General features: G+C 48.6%; 1 protein-coding gene across 1 annotated transcript in view; it reads right to left on the bottom strand.

Annotated features, from left to right (window-relative positions):
- Positions 1–23826, bottom strand: part of HAF01 (HAC13 protein (HAC13)) — a 121299-nt gene that overhangs the window by 41481 nt on the left and 55992 nt on the right. Inside the window, exons 11-17 of the mRNA XM_087387741.1 lie at positions 10501–10713; positions 2157–2249; positions 1809–2015; positions 1503–1709; positions 924–1401; positions 607–830; positions 295–414 (exon numbers count right to left, since the gene is read on the bottom strand). Coding sequence (XP_087243867.1) covers positions 295–414; positions 607–830; positions 924–1401; positions 1503–1709; positions 1809–2015; positions 2157–2249; positions 10501–10713 — 1542 coding nt within the window. The remainder of the gene's footprint in view (positions 1–294; positions 415–606; positions 831–923; positions 1402–1502; positions 1710–1808; positions 2016–2156; positions 2250–10500; positions 10714–23826) is intronic.

Genomic DNA, 23826 nt, shown 5'->3' with positions numbered 1-23826 from the left:
TAGACTATGTTCCGTGAGGTCTTCCGCGGACGTTAAAACATCTCTCTCTCTCTCTCTCTCTCTCTCTCTCTCTCTGTCTCTCTCTCTCACATGCACTGTGTGTGGGTGGGTGGCTGGGTGGGTGGCTGGGGGTGTGTGTGTGTGGGGGGGGTTTCGGGCAGGAGAAGAGAGGCTTGCAAATGTGCACACAATGTGACAAGTCTGCAAAATCATCATACACTACAATCTCTGAAAATACACAAAGTAACTCTTTCAAGCGTTTGTGATGGCGGTTGCAGGAAAGACTAAAAATACCTTTTTGCCATCCTTCATAGGAACTGCCTTTTTTTCTTTCTTTGCTGGGAGAGGTGCTTTCTTCTCTTTGCCTGAACTTCCATTCTGAGTTGCATTCTTCTTGGCAAGATATTGTGCAACCTTGTTCATAGAGAAAAAAACCATAGATTGAGGGGGAAATTAGTCATTGCGAAGAAAGTTATGCAACAGCAAAGCAATAACAATCTAAAGAAACACATCAGCTTGAAATCTTGTTTTCCATTAGGTTGCACTCGTGAGGACCTTCACAAAAACTCATCTAAGCATAGAACTAAAGAGCTGCTGAGTCTTTACCTCCTTAGGGTCTGTAATAATGATTGCTTTCTCTGTATATGTACCATCCGGTTTTTTCGTACGAATGATTCGTTTGATAATCTTTTTCTTCTTTCTTATCACATTTAATTTACTCACATCTGGAATACCCTTTTTTGGTTCCCTTTCAAAATCTTCTCTGTCCTTCTTCTCCTTCCCAATGTTTACACTTTTCTTTTTTTTCTTTCCGTCATCAGCTTCATCATCTGCAGTAATTAATCAACAATTTGAATCTTTTGAGAAGCGAAGGGACAGGCTATTTACCCTGAGATATTAAAAGAGAAAAAACACATGCGCACCTTCCATCAGCATACGTCGAAGTTCTGCTGCTTCAGCCTCCTCGTCTTCTATGTCCTCCTCTCTCTGTGCTTCTAAAGCTCGTCGCCGAGCACCTGTCCCTCTAATTGCTTCCTTTTTCAATTTCTGGCTAGCCACTTCTTCAGTCTCCCCTTCCTCTGCTTCCAAAAGATTTTCCAGATCACCAGCAAATGAATCTAAGTCCTCATTCGCTTCACCTTCACTTTCACAGTTGTCTCCATCAATAGCAGAAAGACTTTGAGCCTGGCGATCCCATATCTCCTGGCATTTCTCACGAGTTTGCTGCTGAAGCTGAAGAAAGGACATACGTTGCCCACGTGCAAATTTGTTGAGAGCAGCAACGCCAACCTTTACTCCTGATGCAGCCTGCTCACTAGAGAGCTTCCTCACCAATGCAATGCGGTGCCAGCGAGTCATTTTCTCAATCTGGCCCTCCGGAACGTTAAATTTTAGCAAAACCTGTAATACAGCTAAGTGTGAATTTCACCTAAAAAGTTTCAAACATTTTTACACTGGAAATAAAAGAACCTAATGAAGGATGGCCAGAAAGAACAGATGACCTCACGAGCTGCATCCATACTAAGGCGTCGCAGATCAGCATCTGTGCCAGTAACTGCACCACCACCCCTTGCAGCAGCTGCCTTTTTTTCTACAAGGGCACCAGCACCTGGAGCCTTTGGAGCAGCCCTAAGATAGCTGAAACCAAGACCCCTTCCTGAAGGATCACCTGCTCCAGTGATTTCAAGCCGTTCAAGACTCCCCCGTCCCTGCAGATAAAAGTCAACCAGCACAAATCCAAAGAAATTCAAATAACCCCACATTTCCAGCAGACCTGGTTGCAAGTGTCAATCAGACAGACTCTATACCTGCATAGTAGCAGCAACGAAGTTGCAACTGAGATTCCAGGGTGTAAGTTGCAGTTCTCTCTCTATGTGTGATGCTGCAGCCAGTACAATAGCCTCATCTGGCAACTGATTCATTGCCGCACTAAGTCCAGAAGGCTGTGTAAGTTTATGAAGCCCCATCCTCTTTAGGTGATGCAACCCAGCTTGCATGCTTTCATACGAGCATACCTGAAGCAGAGAAAAAAGATACGATTCAGAAGTTCCTTTAGTGCGAAAGGCATACTCAACCAGCTTCCATGTTTCTTTTTATTAGAGCTCCCACACAAACCAACTTGCAGAAAAGTAGAACATCAGCCCCAAACAACATACATTCTCAGGATTCATCATCCTTCGCAGCTCCTCCTCGGAAGGGATTCTAAAATTTTGCCTCATAATCCACCACATTTCGCCCCCTGAACCTTTCTGCATCCGAACAGGAAAATTATCACATTTAGTTTAAGACACCATATGGCATTACATCTGGTTTTGTTAGCCATAAACACTGCTAAAGAACTGGTTAAAAGAGACTGTCCACCACTTTCTAAGTTAGAACTTAGACTCCATCCCCCACAAAAGTGAAATGGGAATAAATTGAGCCAAGAATTGCCAAGGCAGGATTGGCAATGCTGGTCTCATCTACACACATTGTTCTTGTTCATGCACATGCTATCCTATCTTAGTGGTCTTATTGTCAGCAGAATAATAAAGTTGGAACAGCACACTGTCTGCTTAAAGAATCAAGATAAGCTTAAAATTTTGCATTTGAATGCCCTATATACTGAGATACGTGGACGGCACTACTATCTATTTCGGAACGGATTTGTACCAATCTCGAATTCCTTCGCCCATCTCGATTAAGGGCACATGGCGACTTTCCTACTCAAGGCCCAGCGACATAGAAACTGATTCCTTCAACTGCAAAGGCAAGACTAGGGAGCCTATCAAAGGCTTGCCAAAGGACAATCATAGTTCCACCTCGGAGATCCAAACCAGGGACATGACGCAACTAAGACCAGACAACAGGACACGGCAGACTCGCCCTCACTTTGATTCACACACCAGGACCACAGATATCTCCTACTCTTTGACTTGGGGAGACAAACGACTAGAGTGACGATGGCCCTCGCCGACGTTGAGCTACCTCCAAGAGATCACAAAAGAGGAGAGAGGGGACTATATTGGATGATTAGGTTAAGCACCGATAGGGTCCTATCACTGACCCTTTCTCAATGATGCCAGACCTCACCATAGCCATTGTCGGCTGACATCATCTCCTCTATCCTCAACTGGCTGGCAAATTTGGTCCCCCCAAAAGCATACAATGTTATGACACTCTGATGGACAATTGACCCACTAGCCCATTGACTGGGACTCCTTCCCCCCCCCCCCCCCCGCCCCTCTTTCTTTTCTTGGCTCTCATGTGGACACTCATGCTAGGCTATGTGTACCCTTCCAAAGAGACACCACAATATATTTCTCTATTTTACTATCCTCACCTCAGACATCAGCCTTGGGTGTTGATGCCCGCTTTAGTGGCTCCACCCCTTAAGCTTTTATTGTATCTCGTTTCTTCAGCCCCATACACTCTTTGGTCTTTCGAAGACTTTAATAAACTTTCTTACTTTCTTTATCTCCCCCCCCCCCTCTCTCTCCCTCTCCTCTCTACCCCTCTCCCATTAAAGAAGAAGCCAAGAAAGACAAGACGTCTTGACAAAAAGGGATTTGGTGGTACTGTCCTCAACAATCTCGCTTGCGCATAGGTCCATGATATTTGACAAAACGGCTACCTTGAAAGGAATCTATGTCTTTGTCAATGAAGATCTCACACATACACAGATAGAAAAAGGAAGGCCTCAACAAAGTCATGGGATCCAAGGCCAAGGAAAATGAAAGGTCTACATAGATTGGAGAGTCATTACTAAGAACTGGAGGTCCCCCTCCACTCACAATATAGGAGGCTTACACAACTTGCCAATGCTTTGGCCAGAGGGAATGATCATGCATTATACATACAAACCAACCAAAGTGTACATAACGACTTAACCACAATACATTGGTACACATGGATGTGTACACACAAGACACAAACCTGCACTAATGGGTACATTCGAGAATGAAGAGGTGGCATCGTATTCCATTAACGCCTCACCAACCTAGGCAGAAATGAGGAAGCCTACTAGATGTACATCCATCCCAAGAGAGCCTCGACTATAAATGTTTATATTGGATCGTTTCATTTCCCTCCATAGGCACCCAACTATGTCAATATTTTCATAGTTAAAGGGTGGGTATCATCCTTTTTAGAATTATATCAAGCTATTTTAAAACACACACAATGCTGAGAAGTTCTACCAAGGATTGCAATGCCACGACACAAGACAAATATAGGACTTGAGGATGCCATTTTTATTCCATAGACAAGTACCATGAAGGGTTGTTTAGATGCACATTCAATGACAGGCATCACGAGGTCCTAATCACACTATTAAAGATACAAGCTTGCAATGTGCATGTCTCATGAGATGACTGCATTTAAAATTTGCAAAGATGGTCCAGATCATAGTGATACACATGTTGCCACATGGGAATGGCCATGGTGCGATGGACTACATCATGGGTTCTCTATTACCTCCCATATCTTTGACCTGACTTCACCCACTCAAGACAAGAGCCGTCCATTCACATCTATTGTTTCAACTCGCCCTACCCCAACCCATCGATCCCACTGCCACACTCACCTGCATTTTTCCTAATATGCACCTTCACAGGCATGTCTAAGAGGAGTGTCCAAAGAAGGCAAATCATGTACCATCCCATGCCATTTTGTAGGGATCAATAGGGCTAAGAAAGTATCATACTTTCTTTGGCCAACTATTCATATAGGTATCACAGTTCGCCCTTAGCTCCAGCAAATGGGCAGGCCCTCCTTATGTATAAGATGCATGCTTGCAGATGAATCTAACAAGCACTATTTGTGGAGTTATTGCTAGGGTGGTTTGGACACGGTTGTTCATATTATTCTCATACATCACCTCTGATACCTGTTGGAATAGGACTGGTGGTCACCTCCCCCCCTGTGAGCCCCCATATGAGTGCATCGGGGGGGCGGGACCATAGATTGATACAGTAGGCATGGGGCTGCCACATGGACTGCCATGTGGGCAGCAAAGAGAGAGGAGAGCCACCATGGAGGGCAGATCTGGTAGAGGCTGTTCACAGATGGAAAGGGCAGATCTGGACAGGGTTTCCAGCAAGATATGACTGCGTAGACAAGGTGCTAATGTCAGCATGTGTACGGACTGTTTGGAGGTACCCAAGTGGGAGGCATGGATTCGACAGGTGTATGACACTCTAAACTCCTTACCTCTTTCAGCTCATTATCATGGCTAATAAATATTAGATCCCAAATTTTGGTGAGACAAGCAAGCTTGATGGCACCAATTTCACGTTGTGAAAAATGAAGGTTCGGAAGGGAGTCGTGGGGGATTGCAAACGGGTACAACCACGACTACCCCAGCCATAGCAACTTCGACGGCAATGACAACGCCAGCAGACCCTGTATTAGTGAGATCATGGCAGATTCGGGATGTGGAAGCCTTGGCTATCATTGTATATACAACGGTGGATAAGGGCTTCCTCATATTCAGATGGCGAACTCTTCTTTTGAGGCTTGGACAACATTGAGGGATATATATGAGCTCAATAACAAGCCGAGACTACCTTGGTAGCTCTGAATACCCATCAAGGGAGTCCTAGCAAGACGAAGGAGGCCGATTTGTGCTGCATCTGCTCCCGAGCTGCTCCACCCGCTCCCTCGCGTCAGCCACCTCCTCCTCCCGCCTTCTTCCTCCGCCTATAGCCCCCCGCCTTCCACCATCTCCTGCGCCTCCACCCCTTCTCTTCCTCCCGCTTATCCGCCCCCCTGCCGTCTCTTCCTCCACCTCCCGCCGTCTCCTCTTCCACCCCCCGCCTCCTTCCCTTCTTCGCCTCTCGCCCTCTCTAGGCCTTGCCTTCTCTTCCTCCACCTCCTGCCATCTCCTCTTCCGCCCCCCGCCTCCTTCCTTCACCTCCTCCCGCCCACTTCTACTCCCGCCTTCACCACTCCTCCGCCCCTCCACATCATCCCGCCTCCCTCTTCTACGCCTTCACCCCTCCTCCATTCCACCTCCCCCCCTGCCTCTTTTCTACCTCCTCCCGTTGCCTTCTCACCTCCTTCCCGCCTCTCTTGCCTCCCCTCCGCCCTTCTTTTGCCCTTTCTCACCTTTCTCTTCCCCTCCCACTCTAATTCGCCCGTCCGCCCCTCCTCCCTTTGTTGCTGGTGATGCTGCGTAGGCTGCAAGCTCCCCTAGCTTCGTGGGAAGCCTTTTGGTGCTGCCCGTGGAGCCCGTGTACAATGTAAACTCGCCTCTTCTAGGAGGGGTTTCTTGGGAAGCAGCCCGAGCTGCTCCAACCCCGAATTTGGGCCGGTACCGTACCTCATGAGCCCTTGGAGCAGCTGCAATCCAGCCCCTTTTTTCCTTTTTAGAGTTTTGCCCTTTCTTTCTCCTCCCTTTCCTGCAACAATGGTGAGTTTTGTGCTTTGTCTCAGAAAAAGAAACCTTGGTGGTAACAAACAAGCAACAAGTGCAACATGCAGTTCAATCCCTCTAGGACAAGGCAGTTGTGGACAAAATTGTGGGCCTCACACCCACAAGGAGACAGGTGAGAGAGTGGATCCAGGTGAGCTTGGCACTAGAGGGCGACCACATTCGGGAGGTCACCATCTACGAAAGGCGTCATCCTGATCTAGCTAAGCTCCCTCGCTACCACCTTGACACTTGTTGAGCAAAGCCCCATCCTCCTTGGCCCGCATTTGGTGTACATCTTTCCTTGGTACCACGGCTTTACAATGAAGGACATGTACACGACACACCATGTTCCCCGATTCCCGATGACGCTCCGATTCTCGAGGCTCCCAAAGGAATACAAAGCCATCCTCCCCTCCATTGGTAGAGCGTTTGGCACGATGCTAGAATCCCCGCTAGTTTGGTCAACATCAATGGTAGCAGACAACGGGGTCTCCAAGATTTGACTGGTGGTTGAGAGCCCAGAGCTGATCCTCCTCGAGACCCTTGAGAGGAGTACACCTTGCCAGCGTGTGGAGATTTCTAGGTTACCAAGCCAATGTCTTAGTTACAGCCAGATAGGTCATTTGGTCAGAGACTGCCCTCGCGGCCACAGCTGGGCTCCTCGACCCCCACTCCCATAGGACAGGCAAAGTCATCAAGCCAGGGCCCAGCACCCCCTTGGACAAAAGCACCAGGGGTCTCAAACCCCCAGGGTGACACCTTCAGAGGGAGAATGGACCCAGGTGAAAAAGAAAAAGAAACCAAGCAAACTGGCTCGAAAGCACCATAGGCAACGGGCTAGATGCACGGGGAGAGAAAGAGAGTAGTTCGAGAGGCACCCGTGGAGGAGCAACTGCATGAGCCCTTAGTTGGAGACCCCCTCGAGCGGCAAGGGTCACTATCCAGCCAAGCGATCCTCCCATAATGGAGGTCCAGTGTCCGCAGTCACCCATGTGTCAGCAGCGAGCCTCAGGAGTTACTGACGTTGCGATGGCGGAAGCTGCGCAAGTTCACCCGGCAGTGGTTTAGGAGGAGAGGATCCAGAGCCCCCACGAGCCTGATCAGCAGGGTGGGCCTATGATCGCCCCTATTCCTCCCCACCCCGATCCCTCTCCCTCTCCCTCCCCACTCCCTCCCCTTCCTCCCAAGCTCCCCCCACCCCCTCCTCCCCCCCTCGCCTCTCTTGCAATAGTCATCCTCACCACCCGCCCCCCTCCCTCCACGTCCCCCCCTCCTTCCACCCCCCCCCCCTCCGTAGCAGCCTCTTTAGCCTCCTGGGAGGCCTCAGGATTACAACCCTCGTGCAAAGCCTTCAAAGGGACTACAACTGGGGGATGGTGACCTGGTTGACTGAGGGAGGTCACGCGTTCCAGATTGATAAGGTCTCTCCATCTTACCGGATACATGGTCAGAGCATTCAAAGGATAGAGCTCTATGAGGCGGTCCCTCTTGATAGCCCCGATCCTCATTCCCCTCCGGAGGATAGCGTGTGGGAGGTAGTAGCCAATATCACGGCGTGGAACATTTGGGTTGCTCGCTATAGTCTAGTGATGGGTGAGCATCCGCTTCCACCCTCGGCTACCTTGGTCACCATCTGGCAAGATATCATTTACACCCTGCACTCCACTTAGGATCTTGGGACCATGGGCTCCACGGCGACTGTTGCGAGGCGCGCACGTTTCTGCAAGGCTTGGCCTGCATGAGTTTTCTACATATTCACTCCGTGAGGGATTCGCTGGCTGCATAGTCCCCCCACTTGGCTATTAGCCCCTGTACCAAAGATTCCCTAGGTAGCGAGCTAGGTTTCTCTGGAACAAGTTGGTTTTCTTCTTTCAACCTTCATCCTCAGCACCTTCAGGGCTGCTGTTTTGTATAAAGTTTTTCAAGCATTAATAGAAGGTTCCTTTCTTTGCCAAAAAAAAAACGACGAGGCAAGAATCTTCGACCTCGAGACGAAGCTGTATGGACATGGAAGGTGATGTGGGATCAGCTGGCGGCCGTTTGTCAAAGACGGTACGAATAAGAATGACAAGGCCCTAATAGAAGTAAAGGCAAGGGCAAGGGCAAACCCAAGGATTAATCTAACGAAGGAGCGGACTCTTCAAATGAAGACAACAAGAAGAAGAGAAAGAAAGAAAAGAAGTTCTTCTATTGTGATGAGCCAGGCCATTTTGTGAAGGATTGCAAAAAGAAGAGGGTTGATCAAAAGAAGAAGGGTGCCAACTCAGAGTCAGAGGAGCTAGCTCAGTTGGTGATGACAAAAGAACTTTTCTTGGTGGCTACTCCGAGTGCTGCTGAGATTAGGTACATGGACCCTAGTGTTACTCTCACGATGTCCAACATTGAGGATTGGTCAGGAGAGTAGTCAGAAAACTTTGAGAAGGTGATGGATAGTGATGAGTGCCTAGAGTCATCTGGGTGTTTGGCTGGTGTTACTAAAGCAAAAGGGTATTCTCGATAGGACCGGAGGACTCAGGGTCGAACAAAGGCTGACTTAGAGGGGAACAACTATACACAACCACAATTAGAGCTTCATGGTCTAAGTAATCTGGATATATGCCTGGGATATGATGTCCCCGGAATGTTTGCAGACCTAGTCAGACGAAGGACGGGTTGAAACAAACCCTGAGAGCTTGGTGCCTGAAGGACTTCAAGATGTTCACCCCTCATGAGGGGGACAGTTGGAGGATGTTGGTACACCTCGGTTGTTCAGTTCGTAGTCAACTCAGCAGCTCGTCGTCTTACAGCTAGCAGGAGAGCTGCCACCACAGTCAGCCCCAGGCTAAGCTGAGCCAGTGGCTCAGCTTGAGGCATTAGACTCAGCAAAGGGGCATTCAGATCCACGATGGCCAAGATGGAGTTTCCCAAGACCAAACTCTTTGCTTCTACCCCGAACAAGAAGCCTTAAAATTCTGCTATTGCAGCAACACTTAGCTCATTCGCACTGACGTACAAGCGAAGGATTGGCACAGATCCTAATGATCAGATTCATTACCTACAGCAACAAGTAAGAGAGCTCAAACTTTTGGTTGCAGCCTAAAGTCCAGGACATGGTTACCAATCTAGTCAAGTCAATACAACAGGAAATCACAGCAGCAATAGAAAATAAAATCAACAAAAGCAATGTATATGAAGAGGTACAAGAACAGGAAAGGAGAGAGAGTAATACCCGGTGCCTATGCATTGGAGGACTAGAAAGTTGGCATGAAGGGAATATGGAAGAAAAGATTGACCACATCATAGCAGCAACCCCTCAGATCGAATGGGATTCAAAGGACATAGTTGGTGCTCTCCTAGTTGGGACACAAGTTCTCAATGATAGGAAGGCAAGAAACGTAAGATTCTCAAAACAAAACAACAAGCTTAGAGGCAAAAAAATATGGATCTCAAAGGGGCTCACTCCTACTCAACTCACAATGAAAGCAACAAAATTGACTAAAATGAAGGAAGCCCGCAAGGGAGGAAAATGGGCTGTTTAAAGAGACGGAAAAGCACTTATCAAAGACTTCAAATCCAAACCCAAAGACTCTCAGTCTTAAACTGATGTAATGCAGGCTAATTAGCTTTTGTAGTAGACCATAGTTAACCTATAATAACTTTGTGAGTGTGGTGCACATTCCCAAGAGACTCTCAGTCTATAACTGATGTTTGGTGTTTATCCTTTTGGTGTGTGTTTTGTCCCATAGGCCCGTGAGGCCTCCTGAGGACGTCTCTCTCTCTCTCTCTCTCTCTCTCTCTCTCTCTCTCTCTTTATATATATATATATATATATATATATGCCATGGGAGCATGAAAGACGTGGGAAATTTTCAGCTTTTAGATCCTTAAATAGACTGGCAAACCAAGGAAAAACAAATTCCAGAAATTTTTTCATAAAGCACAAGTTTCAGAAAGCTTATTGAACACTTTGAGCATTCAGAAAATACATCTAAACATTGTCTGCATGTCAGTTTTGATTAAATATTTTGAGGCTTTATTGGACATTTAAGCTTTGGTAAGAAAGGTCAGATTTGTATTACAAAAAAATAAAATATAGCAAGGCAAGCTTCAACCAAATCACCCATTACCTGTAGATCAGCACAGTGTTTAAGGCGTTTTCGTAAATAGCCCTCACTAAGAGATGGAAATTGAGCTGTTACTTCATCAGCCCGCACACGAGGCGAAGAGCCTGGTTTTTCATTATTTCGAAATTCTCGATACATGTACACCAGCAACCTATTGTTGAAGTAATAATTCTGGATAGTCTTTGAACCTGGTGTAAGAACCTCCATATGGGGCTCCTGCCAAATTACCAAAAAAACGGATTTACTTCATATTCAGAACGACATTAGAGCTACTTTACATAAGGAGCAGCAGCAATATCAATATTATGCTAACAGTTAAATTCAACCTATTCCAATCATCCAGCAGTGCAGGGCACAATCTGCCCAGTCACCTTTTTTTTCCAAGCTAAAAAACATTCTAATAAACTCCTTAGTGACATAGACACCAAGGAAATACAACTCCCCAATGAAGAATAGAATAGAAAGAACACAAGGATATCCTGTTAGAAACATGGTCTCTGTGTCTGTGTGTGTGTGTGTGTGTGTGTGTGTGTGAGAGAGAGAGAGAGAGGCAAGGGAGGAAGGAAATGATACTCAAATGAAGACATGATGGAAACGCTCACATTCATACATCAAGTATGAAATGACAAGTGAAGTACAAGCCTTTATAGGCTACACAGACACACACTAGGGCCAAGTGCATATGGGATAAGTCCCATGGTGACATCTGGCACTCACACATCAAACCACTACTAGATCTCTAGTACAACACACCAACACAATACATCACACACTCTTTGCATATGATATCTCCAACATCCCCCTTCAGAGCAAAGAGTGTGAGGCCCAACACGCATTTTTGGGGGACAACATGAGTACCTCTTATTGACTCCAAATACATTCATTTTAGAGGGACAACTCAAGGCTGAGAGCCTTTATTGACCACAACACAAAAACACATAGCATATAGGGCCTAGAAGGCCCAAGAATCCCAATCATAATGCTCCTCAAGAGAGAGGCCGTGAACCTCAGCTGTGGCTGCATGTATCTCCTCATAGGGCCCTTCAGGTTCGGCCTGGTCTGCAATAATAAGATTGGCATGGTGCTTCTCTTGTTCCTGTTCCTTCTTTTTGAAGCAATGAGCCTCAATGTGTCCTTTCCTCTTGCAAAACCTGCAAATAATATTCTTGTTGGTCTTCCATTTGCTTGTGGAAGCAAATGCTTGATCACCAGGAGAGGCAAGAATGGCTTCCTTGTTACGACGATCCTTCCCAATGAGTAGAGCCACCATATCATCAAACAAAGTAGTGGCAAGGCGTAGAACTTCAAGAGTCTGCTCAAAGCATGATAACCCGTGCATACTCTTCATACAAACAGCCATCTTATCTTCATCATCAAGCGTGCTTTTCAAATTTGAGAGTTGTTGAACAAGAGATAGAAACCTTGCTAGATGATCACTCAACTCATCACTCTCTTCCATTTTCAAATCATAGAACTTGAGCTTCAAAAAGACTTTGAGTTGGTGATTTTATTACCAAATAACCTCTCAAGGTGATGCCAAATCTCCTAACCAGTTGACTTGAAGTCCACATGATAGATGAGAGAGTCGGCAAGCAAAGACCAATAAGGGCAATGGCTTTTGCATTCTGTTGCTTCCAACAAGTGTATCAACCTTGTCGTCCTCAACATCATCTCAAACTCCTTCACACATAAGGAGCAGTTGTGTCTTCATTTGCCATGTGGGAAAGCCTTCCCTCTTGAACTTCTCCATGAGCAAGGAACTAGAAGACAATGAAGTCATGATGGCAAAGGCCTTCGTGAAGGCAGGCAGCAAGCTGAGATGAAGAACCAGCAAACGAATGGGCTGGTCTAAGGCTTCAAAACACAACAGCAAACTCCTCGTGTGCAAAACTGCAGATATAGATGCCTAGTGGTGCTCCAAATGTGAACCCAAATCAAAGAGCAGCAAGTATATGCCTCGCAATGCAGAACTGAGTGCTGCAGCAGGTCCAAAACCCTCAAAACGGCACACCAGGGCACTCCGAAGCCAAAAACAGGTTTCCTATGTGAAAGACAGTTGATGTAGATATGCTAGAAGCCAAAAGACTGCTCGAAAACAAAGGACCCTAGAGAATGCTGTCAGGTGGTCGACTACACAGCAGCAGCAATAAAAGGCTGTTTTGGGCATTGAAAACCTCCACACGTGCATGTGCCTCTGAGAAAACACGCCGACCAGCAGGTAACAGGCCGCCAGCTGTAAGGGAAGAAAACAGAGGTGAAATGGCTATGAAGGCAGCAAGAAATGGAGAGGCAGTTGGCTATGGAGGAGGTAGAATTAGTTGGAAATGAGCTGAGAGGAATAGACAGCTAGAGGCAGTTGCACAAGAAGGAGCTGAGCAGCATATGAGTAGTTGTTGTCTCACTTTAACTGAAGGCTTGACAGCGAGAGCCTCCGGTGGTGTGGTGGAGAGGAGTGTAGAGTTGCAGAAGCTATGGTGGTCGTGGTGCGCGTGACGGAAGGAGAGGGTAAAGCTACAGGAGCTTTGGCAGGCAGGGCTGCATAGGTTGTATTCATGCGATTGCGTGAGCCAACATTGCTGTAGACCGCCACAACGATTGTCGGAAGAGTCCTGCGTTCTTTTGTTCGTTGTGAGCCAGAAGGAGCCGCTGGCTGCGCATAGCCTCACAAGGGCGTCGGGATAGGGCCGCGTCACCAAGCGCCATTGCCTCTCAAGGCCTCGGGCTGGCCCTCAACCTGCTGTTCATCGGGCTTGGACTGAGGCACCAAGTTGCTACTGTTGTTCGTCCGGAATCAACGAGCCACGGCTTCTTGGAGGGAAGTTCATTTTTTGTGCGCCGCTCATCCTTTCGTCGCCGTCCGTCGCCTTTCCATCCTCTGCGGACCTTAGTCTCTCAAATTCCTAAGTGACACGTGTCAGTTGAGGAGGCTGACTGTGGTTAGGGTAATCCTGGTTAATTTCACTAAAGTTAGTTAACCATGCTTTGGTTGACCCTGGTAGTTGACATTGGTTAGTTGAACCAGTACCCAGTTAGCCTAACCCTGGTCCAGTTAGCTTGACCTAATCAGACCAATTTGGTTAGTGTAACCAGACTCTGATCAATCCAGTTACTCTAGTTAGAGCTCAATTACAGACTAACCAGACCAGAGCCAGTTAGTCTGGTTAGTGTAACCAGTCGGTTACTCATCCAGTTACTGTCGCCAAAAAAAAGGAAGGAAGAGACAGTTGCAAAGTCAGTTTTTGCCCTCAGATTCCACCCATCTGTCAATTGTTCTACTATCAGAAAACAAGCAGAAATTCTGAGATTTACTGAGTATAAAAGTTGCATGCCTTTGCATAGCAAAAGGGCAAGGCAGCTTCAGCTTCACAGCTCCAGCACTACTTGGAGGGCAGTGTTTGTTTCTCAGGAAAGCTGACCTTGGCAGTGACCCTTGGTCTGGCAAGAAGGGCTCACATGGCAACACCTTCGACCCCACTATGGTTAAGATTATGCTCTCTCCGGAAGACAAGCAGCACGTCAAGTGTGAAGTAGAGGCTTTGCAGGACAGGGCCCTGGTGGGTCGCATTGTTGGGCTCACCCCGTCAAGGAAACAGGTCAAGGATTGGCTTTAGGCGAGCTTAGCCCTAGGGGCTAACCACATCCACGAGGTCACGATCTATGGGAGAAAGAAAGAAAGAAAGAAAAAAATTTTATTAGAGTCTTCGGAAGACCGATGGGTCTATGAGACTGAAAGAAAACCTGATACAAATCACAGTAAGGGTGGAGCTACTGAAACGAGCATCATCACCCATGCTCAATCCTAAGTCTGATCATACATAATCAAATCAAATACATTTGGATGTAACAATGAAAAGAAAAGGACTGGAGCGGAGCAAAATCCTCCGTATGTCATGTCTCCCTAGCTGGTGCATAGCCAATGATGGGACGCTGGTGCCCGTCAAGGGGTGCTGTACGTCTCGATCTCTTGGACGAGGCTCGACGCAAGACCAAAGCCACCGTGACTCCCATGGGACGTATCTCAAGTCTAAACAATGACGGGAGGTCCCCTGAGTGATCAATGTGTCCCCTCGATGTCTCGTGTGTTGTGCTACGATCGTCGGGTCGGGGTCTCTGTCACGTCTACGGCTAGAGACTGGACGATCAATGTCACTCGATGAGAAGAACTCTGTGATCCTGCTTTGAGAGGTGTCTGATGATGTGGCCAAGCCCCGTCGCCTGAGTAAGTACTCTCTATGTCGGACACCCTAGTGAATGAAGGCCGCGAGGCATCTCTACTCTGGGTAGGCGAGGAATCTGGAAAGGAGCCCGCAGCTGTCTCTGAAGAGGCAGTGGTAGCGACCTCGAATCTTGTAGTACACTCGGCACCTGAAAATAAAATGCTCCTCCGACTCGACCTCCTGACAGTCGCACAATATGCATAAGTAATGCTTCCCTAGGAATCCCCTCTGCTCTGCCACTCTCTATGCGAAGGCGGTGTGATGATACCCGAAACTGTCCGATGGAGATCCGTAGTGAGTGAGGCATATGAAGCTCAGTGTACCCCGGTGATGTAATGAATCCCTCCTCCAAAATACGAAGACAGTAATCTCTGTAGAAACTCAGCTTCACTCGAAGCTCCCTCGGCTCCAACCAAGTCCTAAAGGTGTGTAGCTCCAGGAGATCCTCACGAATGACCTGGTTGGTGTGTGGCCCGATCAGGATGGTGGGTGGGAGTACCGGAGGGGCATCTAAACTGTACTCAAAAGGAGTGGAAGCATTGTCTCTCTAGCCGAGCCAGTGAGGCGTATCCCCTGCTTAGTCTGGCCTGCATCGCTGGTCTCATCGTGAAGATCGGGCCGGAGAAGATGACCCCCAAGTAAGTGTATGAGGATACGATCTCAACTGGTGACCCACCGAAAGTAAAAGTAAACTACGTCCGTTGCATGTTTGCTCAAGAGGTGTTAAAGATCATGACCTTCGTCTTCCCAAGGTTGACCTCCAAATCATGGGATAAACAAAAAGCTTGCAGTGCATCCACATGTCGCTGGAGCCCCTCAGGTGTGGACGACAAGAGTGCCACGTCATCCGCATAAAGAAGAATCCTGATGATGATCCCGGCAAGTGAGCAACCGGTCCCTCCGAACGTCCCCATAAAAGTCTCAAGCTCATCGGTGTAGAGGCCAAACAGGGTCGGTGATAAGGAACAACCCTGTTTTACTCCTATGGTACTTAAGATCTCATCTGTCCAACCTGCGCCTATCCGAACTCGGCCTGAGACTCTCTCATACAGTGCCATGACTGCCCAAATGATCTCCTGATAAAATCCCAGTGTCTGTAGGCGTGTGATGAGACGAGCTCGAGGTACTGTGCCAAAGGCTTTGCGGAAATCCACAAAGCAGCAATATACCCTCTCGTTCCGTGATCTGGCCTCCTCAATGACACTCCTGAGTGTGAGTATGTGATCCATAGTCCCATGGTCTCGCCTGAAACCGGCCTCACCCTCTGCTCTGAGCCCTCTCATCTCTGCGAACAAGCTGACCGATGCATCCAATACAGCTACATAGATCTTGGACATCACATGTCCAATCATGATAGTCCTGTAGTTACTCGGGTCCATGGGATCCCCTGCCTTGTGGATGGAGGTGATGGTGTTGAGTGTCCACGTGCGGGGGAAGCCAAGGCAAACAGCGCCATTGAATAGCTTTGCTAGGATCGGGGCTAACGTGTCGATCCCATTGCGATAAACTCAGTGCATAGCCGCTGGTGATCCTTAGCTCAGCCATTGTGCAGTTTCAATGTCGCATCCTTGACTCCCCCTCTGGTGAACAGCGTGCAAGTGGTGGGGCGACGTGTGTGTATGAGATCTGGAGTGGGCTGGTGTGGGACATCATAAAGATGGTGTGCATACGTGTGCCAGACTCTCGTGTCGATAAGGGTTGATGGAGACCTATGCTCAAGGAATCTCCGCCAAAATCCTTAGAGTTGTTGCTATACAAGATGTGCAGCAGCTCCTCATTTCGACGAAGAAATGCCTGCTTCTTCCGACGTACGAGACGTCGGTACTTGCGTACCGTGTCTGGTGTGTTCGGGAGGTGACATTTGGTTTCAAGTCGGAGCTATTGGCGATAATCCTTGCACTTTGCATCGTACCAATTGTTGCAGGGTACAGAACCAAGAGGTGGTGGTCTAGTGGACCGTGTGGTGTGGGGAAAGATTTGGAGGGCAGTCTCGTGGAGTGTAGGACTAATCAGGGCAGCACGGTCCTCTATGAGTGGTATGTGATCGATGTAGGTTAGGAGTCTGTTTAAGCGTCCAGAATCGGCCGGTGAGAGGCTGTGATCAAAGTGTATGTCGTGGTAGGTGTCGTGCTTCCTATGTGGTGTGTGTGGTGTGGCTAAGCGTGGGGTGGCGATAGTGAAGAATAGGTATGTGTGATTAGCTCCTGGAGGGAGTGGTGCTGCGGTGAAGTTGGTGATACATGAAGTGAAGGTAGGGGATCCCATGATGTAATCTACTACACTAGTGCCCCCCCGTGTGGGAAGCAAGTAAAGCCACCTGAGAAGGACCATAGGTCAAGCCCGTTGTAGATGATGAGATCATGCATCCTACCCAAATCAAGGAGCGCGTGTCCATATGGTGTAACAGGCCCGCGGGCTAAAATGTTTGGGATATCCTGATGTAAGGGTGCATATGGCAATGTCTCACCCTCCTCTAGTGCCACTCTGGCGAAGTGGCATGTGTCTGGCGGGAAGTAGCATATTGCTATGAAAAGGTCACGGGTGTTTGTGCGTCAGATCCGGATTCCGGATCAGGATCCACATGAATCGGGAGTGTGCGTCCTTCCTCTCAATGGAGATGGCTCCAACGAGGGAAGACCTGTACAATACTGCGACCCCGCCTGATCCTCGGACTCCTCCTGTATCCCTCGTCTCATCCCTGAAGGCTGACTCCCATGTGTAGCCACTGACTATCGGTAGTGAACGCTCTGGGCTCTGGTGTGTCTCCGTGTAAAAGACTGTGTCTCGTCCTGTATAAGACTCCGAGAAGTTCCCTAGGTCTGACCATAAGGTACCATTATAGTTCCAAATGGTGCAATCTAGGGTCTCGAAAAACTGAGTCTCATAGGGCCCGTCCCCCTAGGGGGCATGGGTGGGAGCCCTACGGGTGCCGGTCAACAACCTACCATCTCGGACCACGGCCCATTTCCCCTCCTTGCAGGCAACATTCCGCTGCTACAGAAGAACTAGTCACTCCTCAATCTGTAGTGGTGTCAAATCCTCGTCCATGGACAGGGTGGGATGCTCTACTCCCCCTCCAAACCACCGGCGAAGTCACAGAACTCAGAGGTTGTAGTGCAGGCCCCTTTGCACAAAAGAGCCTACCCCCTCCACCTCCCCATGAGTTGGACCATAGTGAGTTGAAACGTGCACGGCCTCCACGATCAGCCACGTCAGCAACCCCAGCACTTGTTACTTCGCCAGGAGTTACAGAGCAGTGGTTGGCAAAGCAGTGGGTTTCCTTTTGGTATAGGAGCATATGTTTTCTGCCTCGGACATCAGATGTAGACGCCACCTCCTTCCTGGGAGAGGTCTGGAGATCTGTTCTCCCACAATGGGAAGGAGTGGAGGGGTTTGCATTTCAGTCTCGCAGGTGGTTGCATCAGAGGTGTATGACTAGGGGGAGCTCATTACAAGTAGAGCAGTCTAGATGGGATTACAAATGCTTGTAGGCAGTAGCGTCCGGCCTTCTGGAGGCGCTTGACCGATTGTCTTCAGGATGTAGACTCATGGATTGTTGGAGGGGACTTCAACAATCTTGAGTTCGGAGAAGACAAACAAGGGGGTGCTTCTATCCCTGAGATGCCTGCCGCGGCGAAGAGTACTTGGGAGCAGTTTATCTTTTCGGTCTACGGCAAGGACCCCTCCAGGGAGGCTGAGTTCTCCAGGACCCCTGGCAGTCTTAGTTTCTCATTTGGCCAGCGCCGGCATGATGGATTGCTTGAGACGCTGGATAGATTCTACGTTGGAGATTGGGCCATGCATAGAGGTGGTTCCACGGGCATTCTTGTAGGGACTACCCTCTCAAACCACTCGCTGATTGTGCTTCATTTGGAGCAGCCCCGTCGAGGGCTCCCACAGAGGGGGGTTCGCATCCCAGATGCGTTGATGCAGGAGGAGGAGGTGCAGCACGTCATATCGGAGATTTGGCAGCAGCCAGAGGACACTCCGGAGAGTGGTTGGGCATCATGGACAGCCGAGGCGATTCAGAGGAGCAGTGAGGAGCTCCGCACCCAAGCTCTCCACTGTCATTTTTCCCTTCAAAAGAGAGAGAGAGCTTTGAGGCATCACTTAGCCTCCATTGAGCGTCTCAAGGAGCAAGACACCGAGTCCCAGTGGCTTGCTGACAGATACAAGTGTGCATGTCTCGAGCTTCAGGACACAGAGTTGAGGAGGGCTGAGTATTCTTATCATTCAACTCGTGCTCGTTGGGTACAGCAGGGGGATAGGAGCCACTAGTTCTTTCAGACCACGGGGCCTAGGTCGACAGGCCCAGTTGCAGAGACTGAGAGACGCTAGCGGCAGGGTGGTTTCAGACCCTCATGAGATTTCGGAGTTGGGCTTCAAATTTCTATCGACACCCTTTTCAGGCTAAGGAGTCCCCCCCCGGTGCAGGAGGCCTGCAAGGTGGTATGGGAGCATGTCCCAGTTGTGGTCTCTCAGGGCGTGAGCAGCCAGTTGGATTCTCCCTTCACAGATGACGAGTTTCGGGAAGCTCTCAAGGCACTTCCGACTCAGAAGTGCCCAGGGGAGGATGGGCTGTCCCCAGTTCAAGAGCTTTTGGCCCTTTGTGCACACCCCCCTTCGGCTAGCCTTTCAAGATATCTTTGACTAAGGAGCACTCCCACCGTCCCTAAGGAGAGGCTGGATTTGTTTAATCCCGGAGGGAGGGGACCACTCGGACATTCGACAGTGGAGACCGATCACTCTGCTAGACACCGCATACAAGATCTTAGCCAAGGTCTTGAGTTTGCGGCTACGACCCCATCTAGTCGACATAATCCACTACACACAGACAGGTTTTGTCCACGAGCATAGCATCCTCGACATCATCTTCACCTTTTGGGAGGCGCTGGATTGAGCCAAGGAGGAGGCGCAACCCCTTGCGATCCTATTGCTGGATTTTGAGAAGGCTTACGATCAAGTAGAGTGGTCCTTCTTGGAGGGCACGATGCAAAGATTAGGCTTCTCAGACAGGTGGATCAGAGGGGTCTCCACCTTGTATGCAGGGAGTTCCAGTCAAATGATGGATTGGTGGGTTCACCGGGGAGGCCTTCCTGCATACCCGCTCCATGAGATAGGGCTGCCCACTGGCTCCCCTCCTCTTTCTCTTTGTCGCGGAGGCATTGGGCTATTTCCTGAGGTCGCAGATGGTTGGCCTCACAGGGATGAGGCTACCGATCAGACAGGAGGAGGAGCTTCTGGACTCGGAGTTTGCAGATGATACGGCCTTGTATGTGGAGGGCTCGGAGGAGAGTCTGGATGCGGTCAGGGGGGCTCTTGAGGTTTATTGCACCGCCTCAGGGTCAAGGATCAACTAGGGCAAATCAGTTGGTTTTCTTTCAGTGACTGAGGAATCCCAGGAGATTCTTCGGTGGGGCGCATTGGTAGGCTTCAAGTGGATCCGGAGTGGCCAGTCGACGAGGTACTTGGGATGCCGTGTGGGCATTGACATCTCCGCAGAGCAGCAGATAGCCCCGATCCTTGAGAGCGTGAGGCGCAATTGTTGGCCATAGCCTGGTACATAGCCTCTTGCTAGTGTTTTCACAGGGTTTGCATGGGACAGTTGAGACACTTGGTGCGTAACTTCTTTTGGGCAGGATCAGATGGCACTCGCAACACCAGAGCTAGAGTTGCGTGGTAGACAGTGATACTACCATAGGCATAGGGAGGCTTGGGTATTATAGCTCCAGAGATACAGGCAGAGCCCTATTGGGCAAGTTAATAGTCAGGGGTCTCACTACAGGCATGGAGCCCTGGAAACTTCTCCTGCGCCACGGTCTCTTGAGGAACATCCCCCGCATAGGTGGTCAGTGGCAGCCGTCCCACAGGTGGATCTTTTCATAGGCCCCTCTCACGGGGGAAGGGCTCACCCCTGATGAGGAGTCTCTTGAGGGTCTGGCAGCGGATCTCAGGAGGTCTCATCCGAGTCAGCCCCGGTACGTGGAGGAGTTTGCACGCCAGCCACTTATCTGGCACCCGGAGGTCAGAGACCAAGATGGTTTGATGCTAGGGCAGCAGCTACACATTGGCTGGGCACAGTGGGACAGCGGGACAGCAGCCCGGCTCGCTCCCTGCGGACATGGTCTAGACTCCCAACAGAGGTAGAGGCACAATTGGAGGTCCTTTCTCATCTGAGAGGGGCCGGCCAGAGGATGGTGGAGATAGAGGCAGCTATTCCATCCTCTTTGTAAAGCCTTTTTGCTTCCAAGCCTTCCATTTTATTTCTTGTTTTCCTTTTCCTTGACTCAAATGGCCGATTATTCTTATGAGAAAACCTTTCACAAAGACAAGTTGCTTTCCAACAAGAAACAAAAACAGGTTATGGATTCAGATATTTCCCTTCATGACTCTGTTGAGGCTCAGCTTGTTTATGAGGTTATGCATGAAGGATTTGAAGACACCCGCAAGGGTTGGAAAGATCCACTTCCCACCACTGGCATTATGGTGGAAGTGGATGATATATTTGATCCAGTTAAGGAGTATGCAAAACATGCCATTATAATTTTCTTCCCAGGACGGATGCCTGCTGCAGCAGATGTTGGGAATTGGTTTACTCAAACCCTGGGTGGTTCTTATGTCAAAAAAGTTCATTATGCAGCGAGGGGTTTTTTTGAGATCATCATTGGCTGATGAGGAGCACCATCAGGATTTGCTGGAGCACTCTCCTCTCTTCTATGGCCAGCAGATGGTCCATGTCTTGCCCTGGTCTCCCACTCGGGATTATCAGGCATTGATTCGGCATCGTTGCCCTGTTTTTGTGGAAGTTGTGGATTTTCCTCAATGCTTGTCTTCTCTTCTACCTAAAATTGCAGCTTCCCTAGGTAAGGCGGTATGTCCACCGCGACCCAATGGAAATTCGAATCGCTTCTGCATTTTGTGGGACACAGATCATCCCACTCCAGCTTCATATTCGGTTACTGTGAATAATGTTTCCATGGGGAGTGCCTTTTACAAGCTCAAGTGGGGGCTGTTTGAAATTTCTTGCTTTGAATGCAAGCAATTTAGGCACATGGCTTCACAATGCCCTTTCCGAGCTCCACGGATGCCAGTGCAAGCTGAAATCGTTCAGCCTTTGAATAAGAATCCAAATGCCTCTTCTGTGGTAAAAAACAAAGAGGTCAAACAGTTTTTCTCTGTTCAAGACAAAGGCAAAGCCCCATCTATCTCAAATGGTAATGCTTCTTTTCCTATGCCTTTGTCCTCTCCACCTCAGGGGAAGGAAAAAAATTTGACTGACAAATGGCAAACTCCTCGCAAAGTGATCTCCCCCAGACGACCTTTGCCTTCTCGGACTTGGAGTAGTGCATCCTCTCATGGGAAAACACCTGCTGAAAACTATGGTGTTGGCTTGACCTGGGCTGCTGTGACTGCAAATCGGACCTTGTTTCCTAAAGAGGAAGTTGCTGCACTTTTGTCCTCTCCTCAGGCTGATGCTTCATCCCAGGGCATAGCCCGGACATTGAGGTGGAAATGCAGACATAGACAGCCGTTAGTTGCTGTACATACCTGTCCCATAACTGTAAATATGCTTGATCAGCTGAAGTGTGTTACTCTCAATGTACAGGGAATGTGTGATGGTCGCAAATGGAAATTGGTCTGGATGTATATCAGCCAATTGCAGCCTGATAAAGTTGCTTTGCAAGAGCATAATCAGCATATGTATGCTGGTCAGATAGGCCATTTTGCTGGTTATGATATCTTCTATGCTAGAGAGCACTCCTTTTCTGGCATGGCTTTTTTGGTAAAGCACGACCTTCAACCTCTTGTGGCTCTCAATGATCGTCATGGTAGATGGATTATTGTTCAATGCCTTGTTCAAGGGGAAATTTTCAAATTTGCATTGGTTTATGCCCCCCAATCTTCTCGTGATAGAGCTTTCTATAGGATCGATGAATAGAAAGAGAGAGTGCAGGTTGCAAAGAGTCGATAGAGTTTGCCGTCACGTCAACTACAAGGTACTTGTACCTAGACCTAGGACTAAGTGTCCTAGGTGTCACATACGACTAAGTGTCCTATGTGGCCTAAAAGGCACTAATACTACAAGTGCCTATATTTATGCCTACAAGGCACATACCACGCCTATAGGGCATCACTAGAACCACCAGGAGATGGCCTACAAACCCCCCTCCATGGGATGGGCTGAAGTACTCTGGAAACGTCTCAGAATACCTGGTATTTTCTAATCATGGTGACACATGTTCATCCAAAAGGACATAGCCACCTATAAATGTACAAGGGATGTCAGATCATGTAACAAAGGGAACCAAGTGTACAGCTTGTCGGAAGACTTCGAACTTGGGATGAGGAAGTGCCTTTGTAAACATATCTGCTATGTTGTCCTCTGTGGGAAGATAGGACAACTCTATGTCTCCTGCTGACAACCACTCCCGAACATAATGATAGTGAACTTCAATATGCTTGGTATGCGCATGAAACATTGGGTTACGCACAATGGCCAAAGCACTCTAGCTGTCAGTGTAGACAATAGTGGAGGATGTCTGGCGAATACCAAGATCTGTAAGTAACTGTCGAAGCCAAACACACTCTACTGTAGCGGTGAAAGCTGCCCTGTACTCAGCCTCACAGCTAGATGTGGCAACTATTGGTTGCTTCTTGCTAAGCCAAGAGATACATGAATTGCCAAGCAAAAAACAATTGCCAGTATGTGACATTCCGGTGTCGAAACATCCTGCCCAGTCACTATTCGTGTAAGCATGCATGATAAGTGAACCCTGATCACCATAGAAAAGGGCTAAATCCTGAGTGCCTCTGAGATATCTGAAGACTCTCTTCACTGCCTGCCAATGCTGTGAACTGGGCATGTGCATGAATCTGCTGAGCTGAGATATTGCATACTGTAAGTCAGGTCTGGTGTGACATAAATAAATAAGACATCCAACAGCCTGCTGATAAAGAGTGATATCACATGGTGGGCTCCCATCATGAGCTGAGAATTTGAAGCCAGGGTCCACTGGAGTAGAGATTGGCTTGCAATCTTCAAACTGAAAACGATCAAGGAGCTGTCCAATATACTTGGACTGAGACATCATGATACCCCCCTCAACATGAG

This window comes from Dipteris shenzhenensis, chromosome 16 (genome assembly GCF_047967505.1).
Source record: "Dipteris shenzhenensis isolate YYH24624 ecotype China chromosome 16, Dip_SZ_1.0, whole genome shotgun sequence".
Taxonomy (NCBI): Eukaryota; Viridiplantae; Streptophyta; class Polypodiopsida; order Gleicheniales; family Dipteridaceae; genus Dipteris; species Dipteris shenzhenensis.
This window is presented reverse-complemented; position numbering and strand designations above follow the sequence as displayed.